The 23,029-nt window shown below is 59.8% G+C and overlaps 1 protein-coding gene and 1 long non-coding RNA gene across 3 annotated transcripts; both read left to right on the plus strand.

The window, feature by feature from the left end:
• The first annotated feature begins 351 nt into the window (after positions 1–351).
• On the plus strand, positions 352–1,546 carry LOC309793965. The gene is made up of 3 exons (XR_014291962.1): positions 352–464; positions 549–732; positions 827–1,546. It is a non-coding gene; the product is annotated as an uncharacterized lncRNA (long non-coding RNA).
• Positions 1,547–1,592: 46 nt separating this feature from the next.
• Positions 1,593–21,286, plus strand: ACE (angiotensin I converting enzyme). 2 transcript variants are annotated; one of them, XM_082604877.1, is made up of 25 exons: positions 1,593–1,948; positions 2,571–2,738; positions 3,355–3,448; positions 4,157–4,300; positions 4,716–4,907; positions 5,486–5,583; positions 5,962–6,134; positions 6,455–6,678; positions 7,027–7,171; positions 7,456–7,554; positions 7,810–7,932; positions 8,268–8,479; positions 9,109–9,245; positions 10,112–10,270; positions 10,521–10,608; positions 12,530–12,673; positions 12,830–13,021; positions 14,349–14,446; positions 14,637–14,809; positions 16,880–17,103; positions 17,403–17,547; positions 17,807–17,905; positions 20,122–20,244; positions 20,480–20,667; positions 20,816–21,286. In XM_082604877.1, the coding sequence occupies exons 1-25, from the start codon at positions 1,691–1,693 to the stop codon at positions 21,037–21,039; spliced, it is 3,924 nt and encodes a 1,307-aa protein (XP_082461003.1). In that variant the 5' UTR covers positions 1,593–1,690; the 3' UTR covers positions 21,040–21,286. The 2 variants fall into 2 exon arrangements, with proteins under 2 accessions (XP_082461003.1, XP_082461004.1); XM_082604878.1 differs by lacking the exons at positions 1,593–1,948; positions 2,571–2,738; positions 3,355–3,448; ... (7 more) ...; positions 7,810–7,932; positions 8,268–8,479 and adding an exon at positions 8,521–9,015.
• The last annotated feature ends 1,743 nt before the right edge of the window (positions 21,287–23,029 follow it).

A 23,029-nucleotide genomic window follows, 5' to 3' on the forward strand; every position in this document is an offset into this window, starting at 1 on the left:
CAAAGCCTGGAGAGCATAGTTGTTAGAGCCACTCTAGAGCTGGCGAGCTCTGAGCAAGAGAGGCCAGGCTCACTGCGCCGCCCTCAGCCGGGCCGCTGCCCTCGATGGGGCTGCTCTGATCACAGGTGTCCGCTTCGCCAGCCCTGAAGTGTCCGCTGGAGCGAAGGAAAGCCGGGGGCCCAGGCCTCCTCTTCCCCCGCCTCCCGCCTTCCCCCGCACCGTTGAACAACAGCGCTGACGATGCCCTGCTCCCCCTCCTAGGCCGGGGCAGCCACCCTCCTCCTCTCCTCCCCCTCCTCCCTCACTCTCCCCCCTCCACACACCGCCCTGGCACCATGTCAGCTGGCAACTCAGCACGGCCTCGGGCCACACAGCCTCCTGCACACACTCCAGAGGGCACAGCGAGCCCACGTGTCCGTCAGAGCCCCAGGCGCCATCCCGCACGCAGATACCCAGGAGCCCAGGTGATTCCCAAGGGACCCAAGCTGCGGACGGGTTGGGTCTCCTGAGCAGCTGTCACTGACTCCTTCCCTGCTCCCTCTGCCCAGCCTGTGCTTCCTCCGTCGCCCTGCCCACACCTTTGTCGGCGTCTGCTGAGGGTTGGTCCTCCCGCCTCTGGGGACAGACACCATGACGCTGAGGAGTTAGGGGCGAGCCCTCAGCCTCCCCAGCCGCCTCAAGAGGATGTCACTCTCCTTCCTCCCCCGTGCTTGTCACTTGGAGGAACGCGTGGTGAGACAGGGAAAGACTGATGGGGAGTGTGGAGACCTGGAGTGACTTGGAGCAAGCCATTCAACCTGAGTCTTAATGTCTTCCCCTGTTGAAGGAGAGAGTGCTGCCATCTCTGCGCTCATCTTTGTAGCTAGCTCTCAAAGCCGGCAAGTCTGCGACTGTTTCTGCCTGAGCGAATGACAGCTCGTGTGAAGAAAGCAGGTGTGCCAGTGCTCCTGTGGCTCTATTACCCGCCCCCTCCTCCCAGAACAGCCCCTCCATTCTTTCCCCCCACTTCTGACAGCCCCCCTTCCCCAGTCCGCAGGTGAGCCGGGGGCTCTGAGCACCGCCCCAGGCGCCTGCGGAAGCTAAACTCTCCCCTACCCGCGCAGGCCACACCCTCTCCCCCCAGGGCCTCGTGAAGAAGCTAGACCGGGCGACCATCCTTAACCCTATCCTGCGGCACTGCGGACAGCTCCCCCACCTTGTCACTCCCGAGTCCAGAGAGCCCTGGGGCGGCGAGGCCGGGAGATTGAGCGTCAGAGACCGCTGGGCCTCGCGTCCCTGCGCCGAGGCTGTGGGATGGAAGGGGAGGGCACGCTGGCAGGCTGGGGTGTTCCAGCAAACTGCTGGGTCCCTCAGCTTCAGAGGCGTGTGTGTGCGTTGGGGGGCTTCTTTCTAGCCTCCCTTGTGAGAACCTGACCTAAGGCCCATCCGCCACCCCTGGGCTGCATCTCGCAGGGGGCCGCCTCGGCCCCTCCTCGGGCCGGCGCCCCTGCCTGGGGCGGGCCAGGAAGCCTCGGTCCCCGCCCCGCTCCTTTAGGCCCGCGCAACGGCCGGGGGACTTTGAAGCCGAGGAGGAAGCGCGGCGGGGCGGGGAGGTGAGGGTGTGTCGGAAGGCGGCGGCGGCGGCGGCCGGGTTTTATAACCCGCAGGGCGGGCGCGGCGCGGGAGAAGGGGCTGCACCGCGCACCGCGCCATGGGGGCCGCGTCGGGCCGCCGGTGGCCGCGGCCGCCTCTGCTGCCGTTGCTGCTGCTGCTGCTGCTGCCGCCACCGCCGCCTGTGGTCCTGGCGCTCGACCCCAAGTTGCAGCCGGGGAACTTTTCCGCCGACGAGGCCGGGGCGCAGGTCTTCGCAAAGCGCTTCAATTCGAGCGCCGAGCAGGTGCTGTTCCACAGCACGGCCGCCAGCTGGGCGTACGACACCAACATCAACGAGGAAAACGCGCGGCGCCAGGTGGGCGCGCGGGCCCGGGGCGGGGGCGGGGCCCGGACACCCAATCACAGGCGGGCGGCCGGGCGCTGGGGGGCGGGGAGTCACCGCCCCGCGCGCGCCCCCGGCCCCTGAGCGGTGGGGACCGGGCTGGGCCAGCCGGCCTCCCCGCTAACCCCCCACCCCAACGCCGTCCCAGGAGACAGGCGGTCGGTTCCCTAGCACGGTGCTGGGCGCATGCTCCTGCCCAGTACGGGACCGAATGGATGAGGCTGGCCCCTCTGACCCCGAGTCCTCCCAGGTGGCAGCGCCTGGGGATGACGACGGGCTGGGTCCGCGGCAGTCTTCGCTGAAGGTGCCCGCTCTGCTCTGGGTTCTCATCCTCTCCTACTGCAACCTACCCCTCTCTCACTGTGCCTGTCACCGCTCGTCACCGTTCACACTCTCTTCCTCCGCCTCTCTTCTGGCCCCAGTTTCTGCTCCCCCGCCTCCCTGAGGCAGGCTCCCCCAGTTCTTCACCCCGAGGGCCCAGGAGGAGGGAGTCGTGCTCCCACAAGCCCCAGCCTCCTGAAGCCCTGGCCTTCCTCCCCTCCCCCGCGCCACGGCTTCCCCTATTTACCCTCTCGTGCTCTCCTGGTACCCACAGGAGGAGGCAGCCCTGCTCAGCCAGGAGTTTTCAGAGGTCTGGGGCCAGAAGGCCAAGGCTCTGTTCGACCCAATCTGGCAGAACTTCACCGACCCCAAGCTGCGACGCATCATCAGTGCCGTGCGCACCCTGGGCCCTGCCAACCTGCCCCTGAAGGAGCGGCAGCAGGTGGGCCCGGTGGAGGGGTGGAGGCAGAAGTGGCCCGGGTGCCCCCATTGCCCCGGGGGGGTGGGGCCTGGCAGGGAGGGACCCTGGGATCTCTACCGGCCCCGACTGTAGGGGAAGCCCCGCAAGCACAGAACGGATTCCTGAAGTACTGATTTTCCTTGGACCTGGAGTGAGAGAAGTTCATATCTATCAAAGCAAGTATTATGGAGCAGAAAGCAAAATTCAAGTCAAGAGTAAAGGATGAAACAGGGGTTTTCAGACTTTCTCCATAGGTGGTTTGGTTTATGGGCTTCCTCAGAAAGATTGGGAAGGGCTGAGAAGGCATCAAGGTCAGAGAATGAGAGGGATTTGCCCTCGCTCAAGGTGGTGGCTGGGCTCAGAATTGAACCCTGATCCCTAATTCTCAGGACACTAGTTTCCCAGGCTGCCTCCACTGGAAGGGGAATCCGTGCATGCATGCTCAGCTGTGCTCTGGGTGCCACAGCGTGGCCTTGCCCTAGCCACGTCCCCCTCTCCAGGCATCTCCCCTTTTCCTCCCAGCGGAAAGAGGAGAGGGGGCCAGATTACCTCCAAGGGCTGTTCATCGCTAACATTTTCTCAACTCTTAACTCCCCAGTACAACTCTCTGCTAAGCAACATGTCCAGGATTTACTCCACGGCCAAGGTCTGCTTCCCCAACAAGACTGCCACCTGCTGGTCCCTGGACCCAGGTACGGCCCTGTGTCTACCCTGTCTTCGGGGGCTTCCTACCCTTCCCCACTGACCTGCTGCACTCAGGAGGGTGGCATGTTTTTGCAGAGAGAGTGGGTAAACCCAAAGGCATTAACCTCCAACTGGGACTGCACTGTCAGAGGCCCCCAGACCCCTGCTCCTCCAGGCAAACTGATTTCTGGAATCTCCAGCCTCCAGTCCCTGCTCCACCCCCACCCACATGTGTGCTTTTTCCTCTCCCATCACAACCGGCTTTCCTCCTGGCTGCCTGGTTTTCCCTTTCATGGGTCCTCTCATTCCCCACAAGTGCCCTCCACAGGCCTTAGACCCCTCATGGCTTCCCTTGCAAACCTCCTCCTCTCCCCCCACAGCGCCCCCCCCCCACCACGTACCAGGCATCCTTGAGGTCAGCCACTCCGTCCAAGGAGCCATGAAGGGTCTGCCTGGGTTTCAACTTCTGGGTGTCCTCTTTGTGTCAGCCACCTTAGATAATCAATTCCTGGGAACCAGGACCCTGCCTGGCTGCTTACTTTGTATAGCTCCCAGTCCCATCCTGTCCAGCTTGTAGGTTGCCCTTGGCTTTGAGGGTATCATGATGCTGAGGAAGTAGGTGGAGATGGTGAGGACCAGTGTGGGAGCTCTGGTGAAGGCTATTGCTGACTTCAACGCAGAAGTCTCCGAACTGACCGTGCTCACCTGTGTCTCAGAGCTCACCAACATCCTGGCTGCGTCGCGAAGCTACGCCCTGCTACTATATGCCTGGGAGGGCTGGCACAACGCTGTGGGCATCCCGCTGAAACCCCTGTACCAGAACTTCACTGCCCTCAGCAATGCGGCCTACAAGCAGGATGGTGAGCATGGCCACCCTGTCCCTTTTGTGGGCGTTTCCCTCTCATCTTCTGTCTCCACTGAGCCCCGCCCCCTGAGGCAAGCAGAGCGGCTATTACAATGACTCCATACATTGGTCCAAGGTCACACAGATAGCGGATGGCGGAATGGGCATTAGCCCCATCGCCCTCATGCCGCACTCCTGGCACTCCTCCCAGCCCTAGGGCTCAACTTTGCCTCTTCTGCCCTCTAGGATCTGTTTAGCTGGAGTTGGAGCAACCCCTAGTTAGAAGATTGTAGAGCAGCAACCCCCAAGCTCTCCCAGCTAGCAGGCAGATACACTGGCCCTGAGCTGGGAGAACGGCCAGGTGGTAGCTGGGAGGAGGAGGTGCCAGAGCCTGGGGCCTGAGCTGCACCCCAACGCCACCCTCCGGCTAGGCTTCTCAGACACGGGGGCCTACTGGCGCTCCTGGTACGAGTCCCGCACCTTCACGGAGGATCTGGAGCACCTCTACCATCAGTTAGAGCCCCTCTACCTGAACCTCCACGCCTACGTCCGACGCGCACTGCACCGCCGATACGGGGACAGATTCATCAACCTCAGGGGACCCATCCCTGCTCACCTGCTGGGTAAGGACCTGGCCTTGCCACCACACATGTCCAGGGTCCTCCTCATCGTGTGTCACATTTCAGAGCACCGCACTGCTCGATCCCCTGCATATGAGCCCATAAAGCAGGTGATCCTTCTCATGGTCACTACTGTTCCTACTTTTCACAAGGGGACCCTGAGGCTTAGGGTGCGCAAGTGACTTGGCAGAGGGCAGAAAACTATTAAAAGGCAGAGCCAGGAGTCACACTGAAGGCTTTAGCTCCAGGTCCAGTGGAGGAAGAAAAATAAGCCTAGTTTACACCCCAGGAAGCCAGCCCTGTGGCCCTGCATCAGGGTTGGGAGGCAGGGACCCTGGCACCGTCAGAAAGGACCCAGCAGCATCACCTGGGCTCACACTTGGCCTCTGCCAGCCCCAGGGAACGTGGAGCACTCGGGAGTGTGGGTGGGACTGATGTGTGAGCCAGCTGAGAGGGCTGTGGCCCTGCAGCGCCCTGGGTCCAGACACCAGGCGCCCAGGGTGCTGTTCAGTGACACACGTGGGGAAGCAGGCACCGGCTGGGCTGGGAGCCAAGCTGTCTGGCTCCCCTCCTCTGTCTAGGGGACATGTGGGCCCAGAGTTGGGACAAAATCTACGACATGGTGGTGCCTTTCTCTGACAAGCCCAATCTTGACGTTACCAGTACCATGGTGCAGAAGGTAAGCTCGGAGTCAGGCCAGGTGGGGCCACAGGAGTGAATCAGACGTGAGGAGAGGGACGGGAAGGGACCTCAGTCCCTCCCTTTCTACAGAGCAGCAGCCTGGAGTGTGTGTCCAAGCCATGAGCTGGGCCCTGTGTCCTTGTCCTCGCTGAGGTGCCCATCCCTCCTTCCGGGGCCCCTCGGGGGCAGGGGGTGTGAGCAGTGGTCCATCCGCTCTAGCCAGCAGGGGCCGGACGTCTGGGAAGGGAGGCCACAGAGCAGAGGTGCTCTTCATGAGCAGGGAGCTGAGCTGGGTGGGGGACCACAGACGTGCCCCTGGGGCAGCCATGGCGGGCTCCAGCGGCTGGCCCCTGACCCGTGTGAACACTCCTACCAGGGATGGAATGCTACGCACATGTTCCGGGTGGCAGAGGAATTCTTCACCTCCCTAGGGCTCTTGCCCATGCCTCCTGAGTTCTGGGCAGAGTCCATGTTGGAGAAACCAAGCGATGGGCGTGAGGTGGTGTGCCACGCCTCCGCCTGGGACTTCTACAACAGGAAAGACTTCAGGTCTCAATTCGGGAGGGCAGGCAGCCTGGGCACAGAGAAGCCAGTTCCCATGCTCGCGTCTAATCCAGCCCCAGCACTGGCTGGGCGGCGGGGTCCCTTCCCTGGGCAGCTTTGACAGGCAGTCAGCTCCGTACCTTGGAACGGAGGGAAAAGGCCAGAGTTGGGCTGGGGCAGGGGAAAGGGTTTGCCTGTTTCTGCCAGCTCCTTCGAGCCCCAGGGCAGTGCCCGCCTGGCTCCTTTCCCTCAGGCGCCAGCCCCACGTTCTCTGGTCCCTGCCCCGCCCGTCCTTGACCCTCACCCACGCCCTCTCCCCGCCCCAGGATCAAGCAGTGCACGCAGGTCACCATGGACCAGCTGTCCACGGTGCACCACGAGATGGGCCACGTGCAGTATTACCTGCAGTACAAGGACCAACACGTCTCCCTGCGCCAAGGCGCCAACCCCGGCTTCCACGAGGCCATCGGGGATGTGCTGGCGCTCTCTGTCTCCACTCCTGCACATCTGTACAAAATTGGCCTGCTGGACCATGTCACCAACGACACGGGTATGGGGGTGGGTGGAGAGACCCCAGCGCAGCCCCGCCCCAACCCCGCTGGATCCCACAGCAGGCCCGCACTTGTCCCCGCTCCCCTCCGCCCTTCTTGTTTCTGCCTCACTGCCCCACGTCAGACAGGTTTGGGGATCCACCCAGAGCCTCACAGCCCACCCTGAGTCCCAACTCCACTGCCCAAGCGCCCTCTTCCAAGTGGGCCCCCAGGGTCCCAAAGGCTGGCGCTCCCTTCTCTGCGTCTGCCCAGGCTCACCTCCTGCTGGCTTCTCCCCAGGCCCACCCTGTCCCAGCTGGACTCCCCTCTCCCTCTGACCTCTCTCTTTTCATCTCATCTCCCGACAGAAAGCGACATCAATTACTTGTTAAAGATGGCACTGGAAAAAATTGCCTTCCTGCCCTTTGGCTACTTGGTGGACCAGTGGCGTTGGGGGGTCTTTAGTGGGCGTACCCCCCCTTCCCTCTACAACTATGACTGGTGGTATCTTCGGTGAGCAAAGCGGGACCGGGAAGGGCCTAATCCCAAACAGCCCTCCCCTGGCTCCCGGGCAACCTGCCTCCTGCCTCCCTCCTCTCTAATGATGCCTCCATCCTCTTCCGCGAGGCATTATTTCCTGCCTAAAACTTCCTCCGTCAGGCAGTCTCTCCCCGTTCTCCAGGATGGGGAAGGGATGGCCGGTGGGAATGTCTACTTAGCAGACTTTTCTGCAAAGGTAACATCAGCCTGCGTACAACCCTTGGGTCCTAAGACAATTTAACCACCTCCTCTTCCAGAACCAAGTATCAGGGGATCTGTCCTCCAGTTGTCCGAAACGAAACCCACTTTGACGCTGGAGCCAAGTTTCATGTCCCAAGTGTGACGCCATACATCAGGTACTGTTGCCCCCCGTTCCAGCACACCTTTAGTCCCCTTCCCCCTACTCTGGGACCCCCATTCCCAGGGCTTGTTCCCACACCCTTCTGGACCCCTCAACGGCCTGGAATTTGAGGGGGCCTCTCTCCTGAGCCACACTCGGTTCTCCCTTCTCCCCCAGACAGCCCCTGGTCTGGGCTCTGCCTGGCGGAAGCTGGCTGGGACCTGGGCAAGGGGCCTCCACCATCCGCCTCATGCCCATCCTGTGCCTGCAGGTACTTCGTGAGTTTTGTCCTGCAGTTCCAGTTCCACCAAGCCCTGTGCAAGGAGGCGGGCCACCAGGGCCCACTGCACCAGTGTGACATCTACCAGTCCACCCAGGCAGGGGCCAAGCTCCGGTGTGTGGAGCAGAGGGAGGGCAGTGGGGAGTGAGGGGAGCGAGCGGTGAAGGGCATGCCAGTGGGGGCACCACCACCAGACCAGTGGAGGGGACCTTTCTCCCCTCCCCCTCCCTTTCTTTCTCTCATGGAATGTTTATTGAGTGGGCCTCTTGGCTGGCATGGGGCACAGCATATGTTCCCCTCACAGAGCTCCTAGGCCCTGAGTCTTAATGCTGCCGTCTTGCCATCCAGTGGGGGCAGAAGTGGCCGGAGATGGGGCAGGTGGGCCAGGGCAGCGGTAGTGGCCCCTGGCCCAAGAGCCCTGTGCCCACTGTGCCCACTCTGCCTGACAGGGCACTGCTGCAGGCAGGCTCCTCACGGCCCTGGCAGGAGCTGCTGAAGGACATGGTCGGCTCAGATTCCCTGGACGCTCAGCCGCTGCTCAACTACTTCCAGCCGGTCACACAGTGGCTACAAGAGCAGAACCAGCAGAATGGCGAGGTCTTGGGCTGGCCAGAATATCAGTGGCGCCCACCGATGCCCGACAATTACCCAGAGGGCATTGGTAAAGCCCGAGGGAGCCTGGGGCGGGGCGCTACAGCAGGTTCTCAGTTCCAGGCTCGGGGACCAGGCCCCCCGGTTCGTGGTTCCCGATCAGCTTCTCCCAGCCGGGCCCTGGCGCCCTGCCTGGAGGGCCAGGTGGTCCCCTGAGCTGGTTGGCAGGGCCCTGGGGTGGGGTGGGCACATCTTTCCCAGCATCCTGGGCAGGGTATGCCCAGATCTGAGGCCCCGGCCGGGGGGTGCTGGCTGGCAGGCACACTGCTCTATGAGGTCACACTGCAGGCTCCACTCTTATTGGCCAGGGGGCAGGGGCTGCAGGACTCTGCTCTCCTGCTGCCATGGGCCAAGGTTGGGCTGCTCCAGGACTGTCCCGCCTCCTCCTCCTCCTCCTGCTCTGCTGTGGGCACCCCCTTCTGGCCCCTGGCCAGGGAACCACCGGCCAGGTGTCAGTCAACCAGGGAACAACCAGCCAGGCAACAACCAGCAGCCAGACGACTACCCGCCACTCAACAACCAGCAGCCAGAAAACCCAGATCCCAAGTGGGACCAGCTGGGGGCCGGGGCGGGGAGGCCGGGGCAGCAGCGGAAGGGCAGGGGGGAGGCCTGTCTGTGTCTCTCCGCTCTGTCCCACAGACCTGGTGTCCGACGAGGCGGAGGCCAGCAAGTTTGTCGAGGAATATGACTGGAGATCCCAGGTGGTGTGGAACGAGTATGTCGAGGCCAGCTGGGACTACAATACCAACATCACCAAGGAGGGCAGCAAGATACTGGTAGGGGCCCCTGCATGCCCCCTCCCCACCCCCGGAGCTCGCTCACAGACTCAGCACACGTATGCTCCTCCCCCGGGGGCCCACCCTCTGAAACCCAAGGCACTGCAGGCCGCCCTTCCGCCCCCGACGTCACCTCGGTGGGAACAGGCTGTCAGAATTTGTGAAAAATCCCAACGGCATATTGAAAAGTGTCCAATTTCAGGCACACACCAGTGCCTAAACAAGTTGTCTTATCATTAACAATCAATCTGTTGTTGGTAACGGAATAATCTGTACAGAAATAAGTGATGCTAAAGTCAGTTTTTAAAAAGATTGAAAGCTCCTGTTTGCCACCATAGAGAAGGCTATACGTCCCCTCCAACCCCCCTCCCCGCCTGTATGGCTGAGCGCTGATTATAACCAAGGTGAGCCGCAGAGGACTAACATTTCTTGAAGACCCACTGTGTGCTGGCCACTGTTCCTTGGCACTTGACATCTGCTGCCTCATTTATTCCTCAACAGCCTTGCAAAACCAGTGACCTTATTCCCATTTTACAGCTGGGACCCTGAGGCTCAGAGAGGCCGCAGAGCAAATACCAGGCTGCATCTATCCTAACAGCCTTTAGGACACGGGGTGGGGTTTCCTTCTCTGCCGCTGCCATCAGATGTCTTGCTCGAAATGGCCATCTGTTGAGGGGCAGGTACTGCGCACAGGATGTTATAGACAGTCCGGGTTGAAGAGGGTCTTTATAGGCAAAGGCAGCAATTTGGTAAAACCGCCCCCACCCTGACACCCTCAGTCCCCTTGGCTCCCCTCAAGGCACCTCCTCCTAGGAGGCCTTTCTAGAGCTCCTGGGCCTCATGATACAGTTCCCCCGTGCTTTCAGCTGGAGAAGAACATACAGATGGCCAACCACACTGTCAAGTATGGCACCTGGGCCAGGAAGTTTGATGTGACCAACTTCCAGAACGCCACCATGAAGCGGATGATAAAGAAGATTCAGGATCTAGAGCGGGCGGCACTGCCTGTCAGGGAGCTGGAGGAGGTGTGTACCTCGCGGGGAGCAGGGGGTGGAGGATCCTAGCTTGGGGGACAGCGTCTGGCCTTCATGCTTCCCCTTCCTCGATTTGCCATGTCGTGACATCTGGCACGTCAACACACACCTACAGACTTACTGAGAAGGCAGAGCTTTGGGAGCACCCGCCCCAGCTGCAGAGCCCGGGTCCGAGATGGCGCCGGGGGCGGAGCAGGGAGCCCAGGGCTCAAGCTCTCCGCCCCTCTTCTTCCCCCTGCAGTACAACCAGATCCTGCTGAACATGGAAACCACTTACAGCGTGGCCTCTGTGTGCCACAGCAACGGCACTTGTCTGCAGCTCGAGCCTGGTGAGCACACGTGGGGAGCGAGGGGGAGGCCTGGGGAGGCTAGGGGTGCTGGCCGTGGAAGGGCGGAGGTCACTTCTGACTCACGGGGTCCGCACGCCCGGGAGACTCACTTCCCTGTCTTCCACCCGTGGTGCTCCTCTGCCACTGCTTAGAACCGACACCTACTTCATCGCTGCCGTGGTCCCCCCGCCCTGCCCTTGGCTCCGCCCGTCCACTCCCTCTGGGTCCCCACTGTTCCTCCCTCCACTCCGCCCTTCAGAGCAGGTGTATCTCAAATTTGTCTCTCAGGGGCTTGGACTCCCCAGTAGGGAGAGTAACTCGAGGCATCTCCCCTCTGCGCCCTTTCCTTGATCCCATCCACCTTCCCCATCGTCCCTGGCCCTTCCCTGGCCCCCTCCCCCACCCAGAAGTGGAAGCCTCAGCCCGCAGAAGCCACGTCCACGCCATTCCCACTTCACTCCCTCTGGCACCACTTCCCACTGGAAGGAGTGGGCCAGCTCTGGCGTGTCCTCTTCCTCTCGCAGGAGACTGGCTGCTCCTTCTTACCGTCTCCTCTTGGAAGGAGCTCAGCCCCGACACCCCAGTACCTGCACACAGATACACCCCCTCCCCTCTCTGACCCATGCTTCCCAGGGTCGAGGAGTGAGAGGCATAAACATTTTTCCTGAGGAATCTCCACCCAGAAACAGTCTCTTCCTGGCCCTCCGCCCAACTCCCACATTAGAACAATGACAAATAGAAGGGGAAATGGAAAATAAACAGGAGAGAGAAACCATTTTCCTGGGACAGAGTTTGGCCTGAGGGTTGTGTATGTGGGTAAACACGCAAAGTGGGGGGAAGGGGACTTGCATTTGTGTGCATTTATGGAGAAGAGCATTCAAGGGAGTACGGCCTTCACCCTCCCTTGGTCAGCCCCTTAATCCAGGGCTGGGCCATCGGGTGACTGCCAGTAGTAAAAATAAGCAGCGCCCACAATAACAGAACGCTCACATCAGCAGAGGACAAAATTCTCAAGATATGTTTTTTCTCCAAATAAAATTAACTTGAATGTACTTTCTCCATGAAGAGTAGAGAGCACATGGCATGTTTCAGGATAGAGCACAAGTCCGTGAGGTGTGGATGCCCGCAGGCCTCCGTCTCAGGCCAGGCCGGGCAGGAAGGCGAGCCACCTTCAGAGCTGACACGTGAGCTCACACCGTCCTCTTCCCAGCTCTGTGAGGTAGTTGTGAGCTCCGTGTAATCCGTAAGCCAGGAGGCCGCTCATAGAGTCATGGCTTGGACAGGACACAAACGCAAGATTTCTGGCTCCCTGATGATGCTGGAATGGATCTCTGTACTTTGCCTTCACAGCTGTTCTTTTATTTAATCAGTTCAGTCACAATGTGGGAAAGACACCCTGGGCCCTGTGGGGACCCCTCCTGCCCCTGGGCCGGCATAATCCCCATTTCATAGTCAGGGAAGGAGGGGTCCCGTACTCACCCAAGGTGATTTCAAGGTCAGGAGGAAACCGAACAAGAACTCGGGTCTTTTGACCTCCAAGCCATTTCTCCCAGGGAGGTGGTGGGCAGGGAACGAGTGGGGAGCAGCGGCTCTGGGGTCTGGGCCCTTGGTTTGTGCCCCAGCTCAGCCACTTGCTGGCTGGGGGGCGCAGCCGTGTCACCAAACCTCTTGTGTGGAAAGAGAGTCAAGGGCATCCCTCACAGGGCTGTTGCAGCCCCGCAGTTGCCTGAGATTGTGTCTGTGAAGCTCTGAGCCCCAGGCCTGGCGCCCTGTAAGCCCCACGGAAAGGGCGCCAGCCTGTCTCCAGTTTCCCTCGACTTGCTGCCTGTGCGGTCCCTTTGCAGTTTTATTCCACCTCTGAAGGAGGTGGGAGGTGAGCCAAGAGCTGGAGGCTTAAAGCCATCCAACCCCTCCCACCCAGATCTGACAAATCTGATGGCCACATCCCGGAACTATGAAGACCTGCTGTGGGCATGGAAGGGCTGGCGAGACAAGGTGGGGAGAGCCATCCTCCCGAATTTCCCCAAATATGTGGAGCTCACCAACAAGGCTGCCAGGCTCAATGGTGAGTCCTCTCTGCCAGTGTCACTGGCTGTCGGGTCCCAGCCCCCCACGAGGCCCTCAGAAAGGTCCTCTGAAACCCAAGAGGTGAGGGGGGAGGAGGCAGGGTGCTCAGGGGATGGTCAGGTGTTCAGAGAGCCTGGCTGTGTCCTCTCTGCAGGCTATGAGGACGGAGGGGACTCCTGGAGATCTATGTACGAGATGCCATTCCTGGAGGACGACCTGGAGCAGCTCTTCGAGGAGCTGCAGCCGCTCTACCTGAACCTGCACGCCTACGTGCGCCGGGCCCTGTATCGCTTCTACGGGTCCGAGCTCATCAACCTGGAGGGCCCCATTCCAGCCCATCTGCTGGGTGAGGGCAAGTGAGACAGTCAACAGTATGAGGGAGGGGGCGGCCCAGGGCTGGCCAGAGGCCAGAGGGCAGAGGGCAGAGGGCAGACTGGGAAGGGTCTGCAGATGACACCTGAGGCTGGGGAAGTGAAACAACTGGAGCCTGGGGGAATGTTGCCAGGGCTGGAGTGGGGTCGGGGCTGGGGGTGGGGAGAAGAGCCCCCTCCCTGCATTTGGTGCCACGTTTGCTACAGATCCACGTTACACAGGTCATCAGGGATGGGGCAGTGGGCAGAGTTCATAGGCCTGTCCTAGGGAGACCACATCACCCGTCACAGCTCCAGGCAGCATGAGGGGGAGGAGGGGGCCGTGAGTGGGAGCCGAGAAGGCCTCCCCAGGAGGTGGCACGTGAGCAGAGCCTTGAAAGATGAGAGGTTCTGACAGATGGAGAAGGTAGTCGTGGGAAGAGAAGGGCAGACACGACATTCAGGCCAAGGGAGCTGTGAGAGCGTAGATCCCCCTCAACTTTAGGAGCCTCCTTCTCCAGGGGTTGTAAACTCAAATGCCCTGAACACATGAAGTAGGCAGTGGAAGACAATAAGGGATGGTAGGGACTGGGGCAAAGTAGAGGCTACTGGGTTCCTGTCTCTGTCGGGCCGTCAGGAACATGTTTCTGGGGGCTTCTTACTGTGAACAGAGAGGCCAGGCAGGGCCATGGACCATTTACAAATCATGAGAGAGACACCCCCCCCGGTCCAGCTTTGGGTCTAGCTCTGCTCAGCCTAGAGGGTCTTTGCAGCCCAAGAGACCAGCCATATTTGGTCCCTCTGTAGTGAGACCAGAGAATATCAGCTCCATGGCAGAGAAACACAGACCCCGGGAGGGAATGCAGGTGCCCGGCTGGCCCTGGGAGCTGGGGCTTAGAGCTGAGCCCCCAGGACAAGCAGAGCAGCCAGGCCCGGGCTCGCTCCCCACTCCCATTCTTGCTTCTCACTCACTCTGAGTCTCACTGGTTTGCACTGTCGGCTCCACTTGAGGTCAGCTCCAGCTTAGTCTCCTTTGGCTGTCAAAGCCTCTCCAAATGTATTTCTGCACCTTTCCACTCATTCTGAATAGCTTCCTTATCTCCACTCTTGTCTTGCGGTAAATGCAGAGGCATCAGCCTCTCCAAAAGGAGGGTGGTTCTTGCCAGCTGACCTCGTAAACTGACCCCAGGCGACATGGAGGGGACAGAGCAGTGGCTGGTCAGATTATGATCAGTGTCCCCTCCCCCTGCGTGAGGGTGCTGAGCCTAAGATCTAACACCTGTCTCTCCTCTCTCCGCCATCTCTTCCTCTACCCGCGTCCAGGAAACATGTGGGCACAGAGCTGGTCCAACATCTATGACTTGGTAATACCCTTCCCTTCAGCCCCCAGGATGGATGCCACAGAGGCCATGATAAAGCAGGTCCGCACCGGCCCCCTCCTTGCACCCCTGCTTCTCCAGGGCACAGGGGAGGGGGACCCTGCCCAGGTGGGAGAGGGCCCTCTGATTCAGGACTCCCTTTCCAGCTTGGCCCTCTCCCAGGGCCCTCCCACTGCGGCACACAGTCCATCCCCACAATCCCCAGCTTTGCCAGAGCTCCCTCTGCTTGCAGGGCTGGACACCCCAAAGGATGTTTAAGGAAGCAGACAATTTCTTCACCTCCCTGGGGCTGCTGCCCGTGCCCCCCGAGTTCTGGAAAAAGTCTATGCTGGAGAAGCCGACCGACGGGCGGGAGGTGGTGTGCCACGCCTCCGCCTGGGACTTCTTCAACGGCAAGGACTTCAGGTATGTCTGGGCTACAGGACAGGGGGACCTGGTCCTGAGCCCAGAGGACAAGGAGACGAGTCAAGTAGAGGCTCCGCTGCCGTCTCCTCGGCCAGAACGTGGGACGGAGGGTTAAGAGAGTTGGGCCTGGCCACAGCTTGGCCACTGGCTTGTGGCAGGGTCTCCTCGAGCGCTGACCAGCTCTGTCAGCCCAGCATTCAAGGTTCCAGTCCTGGGGGTGAGCCCCACGTGAGCTGCCAGCCTTCCCTCCCTCTCAGGCGGCCCCTGTGTACAGCTGGCCCTCTCCCTGGGTGCCTGTGCCTTGACACGGAGGCACATGGGGACGTGGGGGCTTTGCACAGATCCACTCTCACCACTGATGGGCTCAGAAGCTGTCTTCATTGGAGGAGAGCGTTTCAGTTACCTACTGCTGCGTAACAAACCAGCCCAAAACCTAGTGGTGTAAAACAACCATTTGTTTATGCTCATGATTTTATGGGCCAAGAATTCAGGCACAGTGGAAATGGCTTGTCCTGCTCTGCAGTGGTGGAGACCTCCACAGGGCTAGAGAGGGCTGGCATGGCTCAGTGGGGCCATCTATCTGTGGCTGTGCTTCTGGCTGTCTGTTCGGTTCCTCAGTTTTTCTCTGTGTGGCACGTGCTGGGGCAGGGATGTTCATGTTGGGCTCCTTCACTCACGTGCTGGGTGCCTGGGCTGGCATGGCTGGAGCAGCTGGGGTTTGGTGGGACATCTCTCTCCAGGAAAGCTTGGACTTCCTCACAGTATGGCAGCCTTAGGCGGTCAGATTTTTTACCTGGAGGCTGGCATCCCCAGAGCAAAAGTAGAAGTAGCCAGATCTCTTAAAGACTAAGTCCAGAATTGGGACAGGTCACTTCTACCACATTTTATTGGCTAAAGCAAGTCACAAGGCCAACCCAGTTTCAAGAGAAGGTAAAGAAGATTCCACCTCGGGCTTCCCTGGTGGCGCAGTGGTTGAGAGTCTGCCTGCCGATGCAGGAGACACGGGTTCGTGCCCCGGTCCGGGAGGATCCCACATGCCGCGGAGCGGCTGGGCCCGTGGGCCATGGCCACTGGGCCTGCGCGTCTGGAGCCTGTGCTCCGCAGCGGGAGAGGCCACGACAGTGAGAGGCCCGCGTACCACAAAAAAAAAAAAAAAAAAAAAGAAGATTCCACCTCTTGGGAGAAGTGGCAGAGATGACCTGCCACAGCTGATGAAGTGTCTCTTATGAGAAGAGTGGGCACAGAGATCCTGGAACAAAGCAGTCAGTTTCAATGGCTCACCTGGCCTTGGGCCCTTCCTTCAAAGGCACAAGGACCAGAGCTGTAGGGCTGGGCGCAGACAGAATCAAGGGGGTGAGGGTTCTTTGGGGATCTTCCCCGTATGGGGAGTCATAGCAGGAGGTGGACAGATCCCAACCTCATTGTCACCGGGGTGCTGGGCAGCTCTTTCCCCTCCCCCTAGAATGACGGACAAAGGGGGTCAACTGAGCTGAAGAGCTCTGCTTAGATCCAAGGGAGAATTTCTCTGGCTCACAAAAGACGGAAAGTGAGGTGCAGCCTCTGGCTTGGACTGCTCTGCAGATGTCCCTTCAGTCCTAGCCCTGAGAAATCCTGGGATGAATATGCTTGCTGGCATTGGGCACAAGGATGCAGAAGAGCTCAGACACTGTTGTTTCCTTCAGGAAGCCTAAGTGTTGGGAGAGACAAAACATGTAATGAGGAACCACATGACTCACATGACCCAAGCCCTACACTGACCTTGACTGAGGGTCCCCATGCCTTTAGAGCACGTACTTTGTACAGTTAGAAAGCCACACGGCAGTGTGGGCTGAAGTTAGTTGTTCAGGGAAGTTGGGGGCAGAGGAATGGCCTGGAGGACCAGACATTAGGGGCTTCTAACCCCCAGATTCCCTCTATTTCCCCTTTTGGCTTTCCTTCCCATAATGCTGTGTGCCTTGCGTAAAGCAGTCCTGGGGGTATGCTCTGCATCCAGTAAGGACAGCAGGTCCCTTTGCCCCAGGGATCCTCACTGCCCCCTTCCACACCCTCTCCCCACCCCCGTGTTCCCAGGATCAAGCAGTGCACCACTGTGAACATGGAGGACCTGGTCGTGGCCCACCACGAAATGGGCCACATACAGTATTTCATGCAGTACAAGGACTTGCCTGTGACCTTCCGGGAGGGCGCCAACCCTGGTTTTCACGAGGCCATTGGGGATGTGCTGGCCCTCTCAGTGTCTACCCCCAAGCACCTGCACAAGATCAACCTGCTGAGTAGTGGGGACGGCAGCCGTGGTGAGAGAGGAACGGGGAGATCCTAGTGGGCAGAGGGGCCAAGAACGGGCAGCAAGCCTGGGAGGTGGAGAGAGGAGACTTCATAGCCCACAGGCAGAGCTGGGCCAGAGCAGTGGGGAACAAGAGGGGCAACCAGCAGGGAGAGTGGGCGGATGGAACCCATACCACCCCAAGAGGCAGGTCGCGGGACCCAGAGAGATACAGCTCGCCCCACCCGTTCCCCCCATCGCGCGCCCATCACAGCCCCACTGCTAGGAGGCAGGCCTGGATCTGATGCCAGGGCCCCCTTCCCTTGGCAGAGGAGGACATCAACTTTCTGATGAAGATGGCGCTCGACAAGATCGCCTTTGTTCCCTTCAGCTATCTTGTGGACCAGTGGCGCTGGCGGGTATTTGACGGAAGCATCACCAAGGAGAACTACAACCAGGAGTGGTGGAGCCTCAGGTTCTAGAATACTGCTGTGGGCCGGGGTGGGGGGCCTCCATGGGGGGAGGTGTATGCACCTGCATCTGTGTGCACGTGGTGTGTCTGCGTCTGTGGCGTCTAGGGGGGTGTGTGTGTGTAAGTGCCGTGACGCACAGAGGCACAGCACGCAGGTGTCTGGAGCGCCCAGTGCAGGCGCCATACTTCAAATCAAAAACACCAACCCTCCCGGCTTGATTCTTCCCAAACCCTCCCTCTGACGTGTCTTCCTCCTCGACAGGCTGAAGTACCAGGGCCTCTGTCCTCCAGTGGCCAGGTCTCAAGGCGACTTTGACCCAGGGGCCAAGTTCCACATTCCTTCAAGCGTGCCATATATCAGGTAACAGGAAAGGGAGGAGGGCGCCATGAGGGGCAGCGCCTCCGCTCAGCGTTCAGGCTGCCCTTGCTGCCCCCCGGCAGCTACCATCAGGGCGACCTGGGCACCCGGCTGCATGGCCCACTGTGTCTGGGCCACTCACCCGTGACCAAGGCTGACCGTTGTTTCACTCTTGTGATGTGACGAGAGCCCGCACCCTCCTGACAGCTGAAAACAGAAACTTCACTATAACTGGCTAATGCTTATAAGACCTTGGTTAGTAACATTAACCATAACCCACGGCCAGATCATGACCTGAGCACTGTTTTTTTATTTTTACAAGATTGTGATTCCTTTACTCTATACTGAACGTATTTCCTCTGATATAACTTAAGTTGTACCTGGAATACCTCTATCCACTAGAACTAGGATTAGAGACCCAGCTAGATTGGGAGTCTATATTATTAGGGGCATGGGGTCATAGGCTGGGGCCCAGACAGAAGTGGGTTCAAATCTCGTCTCCACAACTCTGTTTCCTTGAGTAAATTCCTCAGTCTCTGTAAGCATCAGTTTCCTCAGCTGTGGAATCCTATTTCACAGGATCATTGCAAGAGCTAACTTCTTATCACACTGTCTAATACATAGCATGTTTGGGAACTGGTGGCCATAACCCACCATTATTAAGTTACTGTCTTTTTATCTTTTCTTTTTTAAAAAATTTATTTATTTATTTATTTTTGGTTAGGTTGGGTTTTTGTTGATGCACGCGGGCTTTCTCGAGTTGCAGTACACGGGCTTCTCACTGCGGTGGCTTCTCTTGCTGCAGAGCATGGCCTCTAGGCGCACGGGCTTCAGTGGTTGTGGCACATGGGCTCAGTAGTTGTGGCTCGCGGGCTCTAGAGCGCAGGCTCAGTAGTTGTGGCGCACAGGCTTAGTTGCTCCGCGGCATGTGGGATCCTCCCGGACCAGGGCTCGAACCCGTGTCCCCTGCATTGGCAGGAGGATTCTTAACCACTGCACCACCAGGGAAGTCCCTAACTCACTGTCTTAAATGGAATACAGAAACATAGCTGCATTGTGAGTCATGCCATAGCGTGAATGGGCCCAGTGCAGCCCCTTTCCCTCTATGTGCTGCAGGGGAGCACTTGCTGGGGACTAGGAAGGGTGATTAGAGGATCTGGAGCCCTTTCCAGAGGTAGGGATCTGGGGACACCTCAGGGTAGAGGGCTGGGGGCCCCTGGGCTGCAAGTAGCCCGGGCCACCCGTGAGGCAGGACGTAGAGGGCACCCCAGCCCTTGCCTCCTGTGCTCCCTGGAAGGCAGTGAGGGAAGGCTTATGCCCACTGTGCCCAGTCCTCCACCCCAGCACCTGGCACAACGTCAGCACATAGTCAAGACCTAATAAATAAGCATGGGGTGGGTGAATTCTGTCCCCGAGTCCAGGAAGAAAGAGAAAGCCTGCTCAGATGCTCCAGAGAGCATAGGTGGGCAGGGAGCCAAGGAGACTCAAGGGCACCTCAGCGCAGGCCTGACCCGGCCAGTGCGCCAGGATGACCTGCAGGGAGGGCCTCCGCCCGCCTTCCCGAAGGATTTCTGAGCTTCCAAGCTGGCACTCACTTTCACACAGAAGCCAGGCCCATGTGATGGTTAGCTTCCGAGCTTAGCACAGATAATTCTCTAGGCGGGGGTGGGCAAAGGGGATGCACTCCAAATTGTGACCAGCAGCCTTGGCGAAGCACTTTAGGAAATGCCAGGAAAGTCAGTGACACATGGCTTGTGCCCAGCCTTCAAAGCGGGAGGCCCGCCCTGCTGGTTCAGGACATTCACAACCTCCCCAGGCTCGGAGAGGCGACCCCCACCTTGACCAGCAGACTTCTGCAGGGAATTCCTGCTGCCAAATTTGGGATAAAGGAGGCCCTTCGGGCTGGCTTCCCTGCCTCGTCAGAGGGGTGACCCCTTGGGCAACACCCGGCCTCTCCATGCACGTAGCCCAGGGACGGAGACCTCGCTGCGTCCAGAGCAGCCTGCCACGACTGTCCGTGAAGGGCCCTGCCCCTGCCCCTCCTCGCCCATGAGGGAGGCCCGGAGCAGCTCAGAGTAGGCCCTCCTGAGAAGTGCAGGCAGCCGCGTGGGCGTGGGCGTGGGCGTGGGCGGGAGGGGCCGGGTCGGAGGTGGGGTGGGGGGGGGCTCGGTGACTCCGCCCCTCCGCCCCGGCCCCAGGCCTCACCTGCCTTTCCTCAGGTATTTCGTCAGCTTCATCATCCAGTTCCAGTTCCACGAGGCGCTGTGTAAGGCGGCGGGCCACAAGGGCCCCGTGCACAAGTGCGACATCTACCAGTCCCAGGAGGCCGGGAAGCGCCTGGCGTGAGTCTCCTCTGGCGTTCCCCGGCCTGCTGTCCACCCTCTGACCTACTTCCCAGGGCCTGAGGAGCCCCTCCCCCAGCCCGCCCCCGACCTGCCCTGCGCGGGCCTCTCAGGCCGAGGGAAGCTGGCGCGGGGAGGTGGGGTACAGAGAGAGCAGGTACGAGGCTGGGGCAGACGGGCAGGGAGCCTCGCGGCCTGTCCCTCTGACTCGGTCCGCTTCCCGGGGCTCCCCCAGGGACGCCATGAAGCTGGGCTTCAGTCGGCCGTGGCCCGAAGCCATGCGGCTCATCACGGGCCAGCCCAACATGTCGGCCGCTGCCATGATGACCTACTTCAAGCCGCTGCTGGACTGGCTCGTGACCGAGAACACGCGGAACGGAGAGAAGCTGGGCTGGCCTCAGTACAACTGGACGCCAAACTCGGGTACCGCCACCCACCCGCCTCGGCCCCAGGCCGCCCCTGGGCTCGCTCAGGGCCAGGCCCCCCCAGGTTAAGGCAGGTGGGAGGCCGACTTCCGGGCGGGGGCGGCCCGGGACCGGCCCAGCGCCCGCTCTCCTTCCTCCCTGCGCAGCTCGCTTGGCAGTCTCCTTCCCGGGCTCCGGCCGTGTCAGCTTCCTGGGCCTGAACCTCGAGGAGCAGCAGGCCCGCGTGGGCCAGTGGGTGCTGCTCTTCCTGGGCGTCGCCCTGCTGGTGGCCACCCTGGGCCTCACCCTGCGGCTCTTCAGCATCCGCCGCCTCCACCAGCGCCACCGCGGGCCCCAGTTTGGCTCCGAGGTGGAGCTCAGACACTCCTGAGATGAGGGCTGGGCGGGCCTGTGGGGGAATGCGCCACCGGGAGACCCAGGGACCGGGAAGGGCCCGGAGGTGGGCTGAGGACCCGCCACTGCTCTCACGGCTCACCCCAGCCCTCCTCCCCCCTCCTCCAGCCCTCTGTACCAAGAACCACCTTGGCCCCTGCCCCCTGGCCCCTGGGGACCAGGCCACCTAACATGGAACCCCCTCCCCACCTCTCTCTGAATTCAATTAAAGATCCTGCCCTCCCCGTCTGTGTCCATGTCCCTCACAGGGAAGCCAGGGACGGGGGAAGCCCTCTCGCCTCCTGATAGTCAAGGGGTCACTTCTCGGGGGTCTTCATCCTCCTCCAAGAAGAGGCTGGAAAACACCCAGAGCTCTGGCCCCAGCACCCCCCAGTGCCCGTACCAGTCTCCCCTTCAGCCAGGGCCGCTGGCCCCTGTCCTGCCATGGCAGGCAGCCCCTGCCAGGCCTGGACACCAACCCAGGAGGGCTCTGGGCAGCAAAGGGGAAGCAGACATTCTGGGCTTCCGGAGCCCTGCGCTAGCTGTTCCCATAAATGGCCAAGTCCCCCAGATGGAAGGCTCCTGGCTACCCTCTGGTTCCCTGGGGAGGGCGCCTTGCATGCTGAGGCTGTAGAACTGGACAACTGGCCCCGGCGTGACCTCAGGCGCCTGCCTGCCCCAGTTCCATTTCCACTCGAAACAGTGGACAGAGCCACCAGAGTGTTGCCCACAGGGCCCGGGGTCAGGACCCTTCACCCCAGCTAGGCAGTAGCTGGTGCCCACGCAGGGACTGACTGCTGGGGGACACCCCTGCCCGTCCCCCCAGCACATGCCCTCACCCTGAGCCTTTCTTGGAAGGCCACCATGGGTTTGAGGGAGTATCATTTTGAGAGACATTTTAAAATCTCTTATCTACATGTTTATTGTAGAAAATCTAGAAAACACAGAATAGTATAAAGAAAATAAAAGCCCTTTATGTCAACACAGAGATAAGCACTGTTGACATTTGGTGTATGTCTTTCCAAGCTTTTTTTTCTCAGCACGTATTTTAAGTGGGGTCACACTGTATTTACAGCTGTGTAATCTTTTTTCCAGTTAACATGACTAGACCTATTTTTTTTAGATATTTAAATGCCAAACCTAGAAATTGGCCAACGCCTGGCCGCCTCTGTGAAGACCCTCGGCTTTGAGCCTCTTCTCGGCTTTGCTGATGACTTGGCCCAGCCCCTAGTATCTGTCCCCCAACATCCTTTAATCCACAGCCTTTGCCCACCCCCGCAGTCTCCAGCTGCCATTGTGTCTGTGTGTGTGTATGTGTTTGTGATTGTCTGTGTGTGTATGTTGTACATAGGCTTAATTGTAGGCCTGTTGCATGGGGCAGGACGTGGAGTTGAGGTATTTTGGATTTGCAAGAGGGTGGAAGTTTATGATTACTTAAACAATGGAATCTATAAACATAGCCTCTAAATAGTTCCAAGCCTTCTACCACCAAAGACTTCTGTAATTACCCCCTCCCCAGCCTGATGTTTCAAAAGCTGTTTGCTAGATGAAGGTCACTGTCACGTCACCCCCTTTCCTATCTTTATGAACGACATAGGTTCCTGCTGCCTGTCAGAGCTGTGGGCGGCGTGAGAGCAGCAGCATTCAGCACCCAAAGGTCTGAGGTGCAAAGAAAACTTAACAGCCTTATCCACTAGGCCTTTTGAGATATTAAAACTGTTCAGACTCCTGTTTCTGCCACCTTGGATGAGCGAGGAGGGGCCATGTCTACCTGGGAGGTGGCCTAGGGAAGGGGAGGTGGTGAGAGCAGGAAGAGGGGCCATTCCAACATTTCCTCCCAGTGGCCTGAAGGCTGAGCCCTGCCCTGCGCTGCCCGTCAAGCAGTCATTTCTCAGTGACAGCTCTGACGCACAGAGGCCAGGGGTGATGGTGGTTTCTCTGATCTCTCCACCCTGCCCCCAGCTGCTCACTCTGGCTCTCATGAGTGA

This window comes from Mesoplodon mirus (assembly GCF_964341445.2).
Source record: "Mesoplodon mirus genome assembly, chromosome: 18".
NCBI lineage: Eukaryota > Metazoa > Chordata > Mammalia > Artiodactyla > Ziphiidae > Mesoplodon > Mesoplodon mirus.

Excerpts from the sequence above, each read along its gene's own strand:
- ACE (XM_082604877.1), top strand. The coding sequence starts at position 1,691 with ATGGGGGCCGCGTCGGGCCGCCGGTGGCCGCGGCCGCCTCTGCTGCCG. Across the intron at positions 17,548-17,806 it reads CAGGAGTGGTGGAGCCTCAG|GCTGAAGTACCAGGGCCTCT; the intron begins GTTCTAGAATAC and ends CCTCCTCGACAG. Across the intron at positions 20,245-20,479 it reads GAGGCCGGGAAGCGCCTGGC|GGACGCCATGAAGCTGGGCT; the intron begins GTGAGTCTCCTC and ends GGGCTCCCCCAG.